General features: G+C 37.1%; 1 protein-coding gene across 1 annotated transcript; it reads right to left on the reverse strand.

Moving 5' to 3' along the window:
- Positions 1-5,845: 5,845 nt before the first annotated feature.
- LOC141630872 (uncharacterized) lies at positions 5,846-6,620 on the reverse strand. Its single transcript, XM_074443617.1, has 2 exons — positions 6,540-6,620; positions 5,846-6,373 (listed from the first exon to the last, which is right to left on the reverse strand). The coding sequence occupies exons 1-2, from the start codon at positions 6,618-6,620 to the stop codon at positions 5,846-5,848; spliced, it is 609 nt and encodes a 202-aa protein (XP_074299718.1).
- Between the last annotated feature and the right edge of the window lie 6,324 nt (positions 6,621-12,944).

A 12,944-nucleotide genomic window follows, 5' to 3' on the forward strand; every position in this document is an offset into this window, starting at 1 on the left:
ACTGCAGCAACTCGTGCTCCATTCCCAACTCGCAGGTCCACATCACCCTTTGCGAGAGGTGTGATGTTCTTTAGGCCCTGCAAATTATTACACAGATGAGAACCACAACCAGTATCTAGTACCCAAGTTCTGAAACTTGCATGGTTAATCTCAATCATTTGAATATAAGATGACATACCAACAGGAATGACGCGGCCTGCTTTTATGTCCTCACGGTACACGGGACAGTTCCTCCTCCAATGTCCAGTCTTGTGACAATGGTGGCACTCAATGTCACCGCCCTTGCTCTTTGCCTTGCCCTGTGAGCCACTAGTCTCACCAAGCCCACTCTTACCGTTTCCTGGCCTTTTAAACTTTGGCTTACCTACAGTTAGGTCGCCTGGAGCCTTGCCCTTACCTTTCTTGTTGGAAATCGTGAGAACATCATGCTTCATGCTCCCACTCAATTTCATATCCTTCTCGGTCTGAACGAGAAGTGAGTGTAGCTCATGAGGACTTTTCTTTAAGTCATTCATGTAGTAGTTTGCCCTGAAAAGGGCAAAACCATCATGAAGAGAATGAAGCATTCGGTCAATGACAATGCTCTCACTGATTTTGCAATCAAGTGCCTCCAATTTCTCGACATTCTCAATCATGTTAAGAATGTGTGGGCTAACCGGTTGGCCCTTTTGGAATTTCGCATCAAAGAAGCGACAGGTATGCTCATAAGTAACGATTCTCGGTGCTTTTGAGAACTCGTTAGTGAGCGTGGTGAAAATCTTGTTTGTACCTTGGGAAATGAAACGTATCTGCAAATTGGTTTCCATTGCAAAGATGAGTAAGTTCTTTATCGCACCCGCTTCCATGACAAAGTCACTATAAGCAAGTGACTCGTTAACTCCTGCATTGGGGCCTGGGTTTACCGGTATTTGCTCAGTTAAGTACTTGAGCTTACCGTCAGCAAAGGCAGCATTCCGCAATGATGCCTCCCAGTCCGCAAAGTTGGACCCGTCATTTTTCAGACGTGTGAACTGATTCATGTGGTCCATGAAAGCTTTCAGCCAGGACTCGCGTCCAAGTGTGGCACTTGGCATTGGGATTGCGTTATTTCCAGCCATTATGTTGTAACAGTTTTATCAAAATAAGACGTATTCTACACTGCGAGAAGAAGAATAAATATAATAAGCATACTCATCGTTTATGATTTAAGTCTAATGAACTATTGTCATAACGCGAAGACTCAAGCATTTATACAATCGACCTCCCTCAAGAATTATATAAATGATCTCAAGACTCAATTATCTGCAAATTGATAAGCCAACCTTTTGGCTAAATCTACTGTTAGAATTCTTGGTCGATAAATTTCTGAAAATTCTATCTTTAGTCCATCATAATCACGAGAAACTCTTCGGACTATAATGTTGAGATAAACTAAGTCAACACAAACTACTTACCCAACGTAGAAGGGGTCATATTATGCCTACCGACGGAGAAGGGATTCATAGCTGTTTGCACTTATAAAGACTAGTCTCAATTTCCGTTTTAGAGGAAGATCCCATCAACTTTGTTTTAATTCATTTTAAGTTGAACTAATATCAACTTTGTTTTAATCCATTCAACGATTCATTCAACTAAAGAAAAGCATCAACTAAATAAATTAAACATTCATGACACAATTCCTTAATTAAGTTGATTAATTTATCCAAACCACCTACTTAAATTGATCAAATTAAGTGACAATTTCTCAATTGATCATATTAATTTTAATCTTAATTCACATTAAACTTGTAATATGAATTTAATCCAATCATTATTTTAAACCTCTTTAAAATAATGAGGTATCTATGAATTATGAACCGCTTCACAATAATTTATAATACATTGTAAATACAATGTAAATACAATGTATAATCAATCTAGGCCAAAACAAACCAAACAAAACCGAAAAAAAAAAATTTCTTTTGGTTTCGGCAAAACAAGGGGAAACAAAATTTTTTTTTTTTTTTTTAAATCCCAGCTGCTCTCGGCATAACAGCAACACAAGTAAAAAAAAAAATTCTCCTTTTTTTTCATTTTGCTGCTCACGGCTGAACAGCCCAAAACAAAAAAAAAACAGTTTTTTTTTTCTTTTTCACGGCTGAAAAAAAATAAAAACGAAACAGCCCTAATTTTTTTTAAAAAAAAATTCGGCATTATGCCCTAAAACAAAAAAAAATAGATGAACGAATTTGTTTGAAGTTGCTATTAGAACAAGATTAGCATATAAATTAATGATACATGATTAACCACATATGCTAAAAACTATATAGCAAAACAAATTGTCATCAACTCATCATCATTCAAGACTATTCCATTTACAATTTAATGTATCGAATTAAATCAAAGCATCTACAAATTCATTTTATTATCATCTTAACTGATTAAAACAACAATATGAATGAATCAAAATGGAAATAATCATCAAAAATTGAAGAAAAATTTCGGCACAAAAATTTGCCCTCGGCAAAATAAAAATACACGGCAAAAAAAAAACAATTTCCGATTCAAATTATTTGTTCAAATTCAATTATGAAATTCATCAAAAATAATTTCGTGGCCTTGGCTCTGATACCACTTGTGGAAATTATCTGTATGCTTCCCATTAATTATAAGGATTATAACGAAATTATTATTATGAAAAACTAGTCAAAAAAGAATTGCATAAACAAAATAGAAAAGAGATGAAGATTCAACCTTCGGTCCTAGAAAAATTGGCCTAAGAACAATATCGCGATGATATTCGCCTATTAGTTGCACCCAAGATGCTCCGAGAAATGCCCCTCAAATTGCTAGAATGAGATCCCTAATTTTCTGTAAAATATTAGGGTTTGTGTGTATAATTTTGATGAGAGAAAAATGCTAGGTCAAAAGAGAATTAGGTTAGGGAAAAATGAATCTCCTACTCTCTTATTATATCCAATAAAAAGAGAAGTCAAGGGGAGATCTTTTTTATCCTCCAATTCGGCCTACCCCAACCGAAATAAGAGAAGTATATTCTCCTTATTTTCGGTTTTATCCTCCTACTAAAATAATGAGATAAAATCTTCTTATTTTGGTAGTTTACAAAATGTATATAAAGTGCATATTTTATAAATTGTCATTTTTTAATTTATTCCGTATTAATCAGTCTACTTACAACGACTTAAAATGAGTTATTAATACTGGGGTGTAATAATTTATTATGACAATATTGTATGATATATGCTTTAACTATAAATATCGCATATTTATAATTAGCTAATTAAATATAACCGATTACATTTAATTACGAATTAACATATTAATTCGTCCAAGCTAACATTATATACATTTAATTAAATATAACTTATTATATTCAATTTACGAATTGACAGTTATTTCGTCTCAGCTAATATTATTTAATCAGCATTAAATAATCGTATCATCAACACGGTGACTAACTGTTTAGTCATATAAGGCATCAATGTGATTATATTTCCATAACCACATCTTTCAAACACATCCTTTAGGTGTGACTTTTAGGGACCAGTTGATCACCCCCATCTGTATGATAATAACGTCAAACTTTCTAGCAAGCCAACCGTTATTAGGTAATCGTTAATCAACTGATAAAATACGAAGTATACCCTTGTGAACCTATAAGAGATTTAAAAATTTGTGGAGGACACAAGCTCCAACAACCCATCTCGGTTTCCCGAGGCAGTGAAATCGTAATTACAATTAACAAACTCTTTAAATAAATAACAAGTTTAGTGATTACATAAACGTAAACAAATGAATAAATGAAATACAATTCGTCTATGACTATATCATCCACCTAGTGACTATGTACTAGACTCCAAAGCGTAGCGCGGCGCGAAACCCAATCATGTCAACAAGCAACACCTGTACTCAACCTGCTCCCCATATGATCAGAAATATCATATGGATCGACACAGGCCACCCCGAAAATAGGTGACAATTACACAGACACACACCACGTCAGTTTCAATAAATAAACTGAGACACGATACAAAGTGTGTGAGTATGCAACATGACTATGATATGAATGAAACACTATCAAACAACCACTACGCCAGTACTGGGACACGTTCAGACGTACCCACAACCACTGGTGCCAGGGACACGCCCATGACACCACACTACACAAACAGGTATCGGGAGACGCCCAGACGGACCGGAGCCGGAAGCCAACCGGGTCCCCTTCCAGACATCGTGTCTCAACTACACGAGTCCCTCTGTACTCAAGTCATTAATGTGGACATCCCTCTTGGAGTGGGAAGCTCCAAGAGGCGACTCAAGCGTGAGTTGATTTTCCAACCGCCTCACGTCTCCTTAACCACAAGTAACCAACCATGTCCTCAAACATACAAAACAACACAAATATGCAAGATACCGTATAACATGCCAATTATTGACTCATCAAGTCGTCACAACCAATATCATGTTATAATGCATTTCTAGTAACATAAGAATTTAAGACAACATGTTATAATGCAATGACCACTAAAATACGACTCACATGACCATTCAAATATATTGCAATTGAGTAGGATTAACCTACCTTTTAGCAAGTCTCCATAAGCTACTCGACACAAGGAAGATCCATCTCACAAAACCGTCTCACAAAACTGTCACCTATATAAAATAATTAAATATATTTATTTACTAACTAATCTAATTACTAATTAATTTAATTAAATTAAATACGTAATTAATTAATTAAATAAAACTCGACTTAAGCTACCAAAACCCGTCTCAAACACGGTCAAAACCACACCTTGCACCACCATGTACACGACCATCCCTGGCCACCATAACCACCTACTGCTGCCACCGTGGAACACCACCACCAGGCATGGTGGCTCCCACAGCCGGCAGCAACAACAACTGCCGCAACAACACCCGACACCAACAACACAAAACCTCGTAACTACACACACACACATATTCTAGCCTAGCCACCACCGGTCACCACCAACCACCATCATGGCATCCCCTAACCACGGTGGACCCAACAGCATCCACCTTTGATGTTAACAACAACAACAACAACAACAATCGACACAATCAACAACAACACCAACACTCGGCTAAACCTAACCTGTGTACCCTCTTTTTCAGCCAATTTCTGACCACCTAACACCACCCAATCCACCACCCATGACCACAACCATGCTCTCCTCACAAGCCCCAACAACCACTGCCCAAACCTTCCCCAAGTCAGGCCACGAACGTGGGTTAAAAACCCATCTTAAGACAGTTTCACAAGAGCAACAAAACCTTAGATCTAGGTCGGTCAAACCCGTTTTTGGGCGGTTAACGGTGGCCCCATGGTGGTCAACGACGGTCCTAGGGCGGGTCAAGGTCGAGGGGGTCAACGGTATAATTTAATTAATGTATAAACTAGTATAAGATGGTATTACCTTACGATCTCGAGGCGGAGGGACAAAATCTCTCTACATTCTTCTACCCTCTCTTTTCTCACTTTAAAAAGTGCGGTGGAGGATCATGAAATGAGATAGGATGGAGTAGTGTGGTAGGTGGGATATATATATATATATATATATATATATATATATATATATATATATATATAGATATATATATATATATATATATATATATATATATATATATATATATATATATATATGTATATGTATATATATATATATGTATATGTATATATATATATGTATATGTATATATATATATATATATGTATATGTATATTTATATATATATATATATATATATATATATATATATATATATATATATATATAAATGTGAGTATATATATTATAAAATAAAATCAAAGTTACATATGGTGATCAAGCATCAATTAAGCATCTATTACATATAACTTGTTATGCCTTAACCAATCTAAATCTTTCTTAGTTATAACTTTGTAATCCCTTCCTCGTAATCTAGCTTTCACTTCTTCAATGACTTGGTCTGCTAATCTCTCAGGCCTTAGCAAGATTCCTTCCATGTTGCTTTTATTCCTCTGCTGCCAAATATGATATACCACTCCCCACATCAATGTTGCATGTATCCCTTGCTGCAGTTTCGTGCCTGTCCTCTGTGTACACCAGTCAATCATATTAGTGACAGGAAAACTGATCTGCATCTTCTGACTAATGGATTGTATGACTATCCTACTGTACACACAATCACACAACAGATGATCTATGCATTCAGCATCCTGCTCACAAAGAAGGCACCTATCATCAACATACAATCCATATTTAATCAACTTATCCCTTGTTCTCAAGGCTCCATGTGCATATAACCAGCCTATGAATTGATGCTTTGGTATCACATGCTCATTCCAAAGCCATTTATACCATGTAATAGTTGGCTTTATCCCCTTTAGCCATTCATAACAGGCAGCAGAAGAGTAAGTAGTTTGTACACAATGCCTTCCTGGAGTACTACCAACACTTACTTGGTGCCAGTAAGGAGACAAAAAAGATTCACAGGAAAATAATAGACTAAGGACCCAGGTGTAATGCAGACCATTATGTGCAGCTAACCAGACCAGTCACTGGCAAGGAGGTTAGGGACACCTTGTTCAGCATCCCTGACATCAAGTCTCCTGGACCTGATGAATACATGAGTAAATTTTTCAAAGATGCATGGGATGTGATAGGTGGGGATGTTATCAATGCTGTCCAGGATTTCTTTATCCAGAAAAGACTCCTTAGGCAAATCAATGTCACAATCCTAACTTTTGTACCCAAATGTGAGAGGCCTAAAAGTGTAATGCAGTTTCGTCCTATAGCTTGCTGCAATGTCATCTACAAAATTATTTCAAAGATGCTGTGTGCTAGACTAGCTGAGGTGTTGCCTGGTATTATTGATCAAAATTAGGGGGCATTCATTCAAAATAGGAGCATTTAGGAGAACATTCTCATTTCCTAAGACTTGATCAGACTTTATGAAAGGCCAAATGCTACTCCCAGATGTATGTTCAAGATTAATTTGCAAAAACCATATGACACAGTGGAATGGTCCTTTGTTGAACAATTGTTAGATGCATTCATGTTTCCTGCTGAGTTCAAAGTTATGGTTCTGCAATGTATCACCACAGCTAGCTTCTCTCTTTCACTCAATGGGGACATGTTTGGGTACTTTCAAGGTAAGAGGGGCCTTAGACAAGGAGGCCCACTCTCCCCTCTAATCTTTACCCTATGCATGGAATACCTGACAAGGACTTTGAAGTATGCAGCAGACAAATTTGAATTTAAATATCACCCTCTTTGTAAAGAATTAAAATTGGCAAACCTAATGTTTGCAGATGATGTTCTACTTTTCAGTAGGGGTGATACTCAATCTATGATGCTCTTGTTAAAGTCCTTTACTACCTTTTCTAAGGCATCTGTGTTGAAGGTAAGTGCAGCCAAGTCTAATGCATATTTCCAGGGGGTACCTAAGCACATTAAACAGGATATATTGAGAGTTTTAGGGTTTATGGAGGGACTGCTGCCTTTCAAATACTTGGGCATGCCTATGCAAACCACTAGATTGAAGAAAATAGACTGTGAGTGCCTGGTTGAGAAGATTTGTTGTAGAATCCATAACTATGGGGCAAAGAAATTCTCTTATGCTGGGAGGTTGGTGCTAGTCAAGGCTATTCTTTCTTCTCTACACTCGTATTGGGCCTCAATGTTCATTCTCCCAAAAGGGATCATTAGCAGGATTGAAGCTACCTGCAGAAACTTCCTCTGGGACAATAGTGCAGATTACAGGAGAGTGCCACTGGTAGCTTAGGATAAGATATGCAGTCCAAAAGAAGAGGGAGGGCTAGGTCTCAAAGATCGGGAAACCATGAATAAGGCAATGATTGGCAGACTGGTACATTGGATTATTGAGGAGAAAGATTCAATCTGGGTGCAATGGAATTACCTAAAGAGGAGGGATTGGCTGGAATATAAACCTACTGCTAACTCTAGTTGGGTCTGGAAAAGGATATGGAAGGTCAAGGAGGAAATGCTCCCTGGTTATGATCTTTGCAATCGGATCACACAGACTATTTATATATATATATATATATATATATATATATATATATATATATATATATATATATATATATATATATATATATATATATATATATATATATTGAGATCCGGTGAGAACCACCTACATAGTGAGAACCATGAGAACTCCACCTTGTTGATTTTTTTACTTAAAAATAATGACATATTTGGATTCGGGATAGAATTTTATGACTAGATAACATATTTCTTGGTCCAAAAAATATAAATTATTGACGGAAATTGAGACGAGAAACATTTTTATTAATTTTCATGCACCTACTACTAATTTTTTGTGTATCTAATGATTTTTATGCACCTAGAACTCGTTTTCGTGCACCTGGTATTTTCATGCACTTAGTAATCTTTTTCATGCATGTAACAATTTTCACGCACCTAGTATTCGTTTTCGTGCATCTATAGCCATTTTAGTATAACTAATTGTATTTTTGTACATTAAGTTTATATTTTGATAATAAAATAAATAAATTTTGTTTAGCTATACCAAAAATGTGTTTGAATAAACTAAACCAAAGGGTAAATGATCCGTCAAAACTTTCGGAACAAGATTTGATGATGATTTAATAAAGTTTCTCATGGTTCTCATTATGTTAGTGGTTCTCACCGGATCCTGACCCTATATACATATAGGGTCAGGATCCAGTGAGCGGTGAGAACACACACTTACAATACCCACTAAATAATTAACGCGACAATACCCAAAAAATTTAAATAGAAAAAGCCCAACCCATAGTCTTTATCCTCTCATTTCCATTAGCACAAACACACACATCTGTCATCTCCATCCACTACTAACCACCGCCCGTCGTTGTTACCTCCGGCATTCACCAAACAATTCAATTCACCGGCGATCATCCCCCGACGCCGACGCAACTTCAGCAACACCATTGATCACCACCAATCCGTGACATTTCCCGATTCATAAACCTCAAGTCTCAATTGTCCTTCCTCCGGCCAGACAACGGCGGTAATCTCTCCTCCCTGCCATATACCACCGGCGGTGCTCCACTTCTGCCGTCAATCCAGATGACGCCGGCAAAGCAGATGACGGCGCCAAACACGGGTACATTAAGTGTGCCCCTTTATCGCTCTTTATATTCTACTCTCACTCCATGGCATAACCGGAGCTCTGGTCGTATCTCACATCGCGGTTTCAGTGTAAACTGCCAATGAGAAAGGGATTGTCCATTAGGGGACGATCCTTCTACAAAAGCAGAAACTCCGGACTCAATAGTACAATTAGAACGGATTTTATTGGTTAAAGATGAAAGTAAGCTTTACAGAAGAAAGTTGATGCTCATACATAGTTCAAGACGCAACCATACAGTGATACAAGTTAATTGTATAAGAATGTACGCTGAAATAAGATGGATGGTTGTTTCGTTCCTCGACGAAATTATACAATTATGGATCGCCAATCTTGATATACTTGGGATCCTTTTGAAAATAGTATTCCACAGTGAACTGCAACAAGCACCGACATTCCACAGTGAACTGCAACAAGCACCGACAATCAATGTATTTGGGTTCAATATTGATGTATCTCAAGACAATTTTAATGTACCTAGTAAGTAGTTTTGTGTATCTATGTTAGATACATTTAAATAGTGGTTAGATACATAAAAAACTAGAGTAGTTACATTAAAATAGGCGATCGAGATTGAAGAAGAAGCCCAGAGACGGGAGAGACGGAAGACTGTTGAGTGAACAACCATTGCCTAGTCGCCTACCCATTTTCGATCTCCAAATTTGCACTCACTTTCTCTCGCCTGAATTTGCGTACGGTCAATAACAACAGCAACTCAACCCACGACTTCAATTTAATCATTGCTCGGAGACGAAACGAGTATTTGACGGCGTGGATTGAGGTCTGACGATCATATGTGAATGGAAGGGGAAAAAGTGTGGTTGTCGTGGTGCTTGTCGGCGTTGTCTGGTGGAGGTGGTGGCTGCTGGTCGTGGTGGTCGCCGGCCTTTAATGGTGATGGTGGTAGAGGATAGGTAGGATTAGATGTTGCGATGTATGTGTTCAATAATTTTGTTTTCATTTTGAGATGAAATGGCACACACACGTGACCTGTTTATTGACTTCATATCGTTAGCTCGTTCTCAACGAGTGATCGTTCTCATCGGATCCTATATATATATATATATATATATATATATATATATATATATATATATATATATATATATATATATGGCGAGATCTCGTGAGTTTGATTCTTATGGTGAGTTTGTCCTCACAAATCTCAACCATTAAATAAACAAAAATGAAGGATTGAGATCAGGTTTCATAATACGGAGTATTATAAAAACAAAAACAAAGAAAATTAAAACCGCATTCTCGAGCCAAATAAAGCATCGACAAAACAACATTTTCTTTCTCCAAAATCTGTAGAACGTCAAAAACCCTAGAACTTTGGGGGAAAATAAAGTATATGAAATAATTTTTAATTTTCTGTGTGATAAAAAGTTGAATCATCAGCCTCTCTATACAAGACATGAACACGATGACAGGTTCTAGTCCATGGATTTTTAATTTTCTACTACTAATTTGGTTTGTGGAAGTACGTCATTCAAGCCTTCAAGGAGAAAGGATTATATTCAATAATCAGTTAATTGAACCATGATTTATGAAGCAGTGTACGTCTTATGTCAAAGCACGGAGACTAGAGGGCAAAGATGGGTCGTCGTATCAGAGGGAGGTGGTTCCTGGTGGTCGGAGAAGGGCTGCCGAGGTTGGTTCTCTGCCACCTGATTATCAACAGCCTGGTTCACCAAATGGCCATTGAGCCTAAGGTTCCTTGCTTTTTAAATGAACAAAATTAGTTGCTGCCTTTAGAAATATACGATCTTTGAACTTGTGGGATGTTTTTTTTTTTTTTTTTTGTTTAATCTTGTTGAAAATATATGAACAATGTTGTACTGCATACAATAGGCTAATTGTTTCTTCATTTTTGTGACCAAAGTGATTTTATAGAATTCTAGTCAATTCAATACAGATTCTGACACCCCGCGATAAAGCGCAAACTAAGGGGTCGTTTGGTTGCCCACTAAATTACACAGGAACTTTAATTCATGTGAATTGCAAAATGGGTAGGTTGTTTGGTTACCCCAATTCACATGAATTGGAACTTCCCATGAATTCCAATTCCTCCATAATGGAGGAAGTTGCTTACCTAGATCCCCCTAGGTAAGTGGGAATGCCTACATGAATTACAATGCCTACATGTAACCAAACAACATTTTCTAATTCACATGAATTCTAAAATCATGTGATATGACACTTCCTAGGCATTGTAAGTTCCCGTATGTAACCAAACGACTCCTAAAACTAATACTTCCTCCTAGTCTCTATTTTCTTCCCTTTATTTGTGGGCACGAGTATTAAGACGAGTAATAAAATAAGTGTAAAAGAATTGGGTGGGGTTTGGTGATAGAAGAGAGGTATGAATAATTTGGTGTTAAATAAGGAATTGTGGGGTCAAAATATTAAGGAAAGTAATAAAATATGGGTAAAAGGGTTGGGTGGGGTTTAGTGATAGGAGAGATGGATGAATAAAATAAGATTAAAAGTTTCCAAAATAAGAAAGAGGAAGAAAACCTGAATAATCCGTTTAAGGAAATAGGGAAAAATATAGTGAATATGAGGGAGTAAATACAAGCGGAAAAGGTGGAAATTTTAAAACTTTTATTTATTAGATAAGGTTTAGCATGCGGGAATCACTAACATTCAACGGAGACAGAGTATGCGGAAAAAAAAAACATAGGTTCATGCAAATAAGATAGTCAAAAAGTGGGGAAAAATATATATCCCTCGAATGACAAGACGATAAAGGCTGAGTCTAAGCAATCCTACTAGATATACTACTAATCCAAGGTACTCGCTAGCTCACACGTCTAAACCCCACAAATACATCTTCACAAACCTGTTATTCATGTAAACATGAAAGCCACAGTCAGTGGGGAGTAACTCAAGGTTCTCCAAGCCATAAATTGTCGAAACAAACATAACAAGGAACTCAAATAGGTAAATCACATAAGATAATTACAAATGACATGAACATCAAAATCTATATTTAAACATGACAATTAAATGAGAGGGAACAAGATAGATCAATATTAGCATAATAAAGACTCAACTATTCATGTGAGATAACTAAATAATATGAAAGACAAGAATACGGTCATTTAGACAAAAGCATGCATTTCAAGGAAATATGACATAGATGTGGGATTAGGATTCAAATCATATGAAGAAGGTAAGTAAGGGATCAATCAATACAAAATACGTGAATGGAAACCATAGCCGTTACTTTGAAAACCTTTTAACAAACATTGCACCGGACGTGGCTTCTAATGTCAAATTCGTACTTATGGCTTCAATCTCACCCTAAGAACGGATGGGAGCATCAATCCCGGCGATCATATCGCAACTAGAAGGCTTGCATCTCACCTCTAGTGTCCGATAGGACCAAGACCCTTACATCCAATCAATATAAGACGTAACTCATGCCTCGAATGACATATGTTAATAACTATAACCAAGCAAGACCTTTACTACTCATTAGATATAATTCCCTAGTAGGACGACAATAATGATCATAATGACTCAGTCCTAGTCTAAATCTGGCAAGACTCTGGGGACAAGACAGTTCCCGATTCGACATGCGGCAGGACAGTCCGCATCCAAGACTCGAACGACAGATCAGAAGTTGAGTACCCACATTCGGAAAAACGGTCCGAAAGAGCGGAAGAAATGAGGTAAACTCATACTTGGCAGATCGGCACAAGTAGGGCGTAAAGATAAGTCAGGCAGTAAGGCATAGCATTATGGCATTTCCACGAGAATACGACTCCTCACAAGTAGTTATT

This window comes from Silene latifolia, chromosome Y (assembly GCF_048544455.1).
Source record: "Silene latifolia isolate original U9 population chromosome Y, ASM4854445v1, whole genome shotgun sequence".
Taxonomy (NCBI): Eukaryota; Viridiplantae; Streptophyta; class Magnoliopsida; order Caryophyllales; family Caryophyllaceae; genus Silene; species Silene latifolia.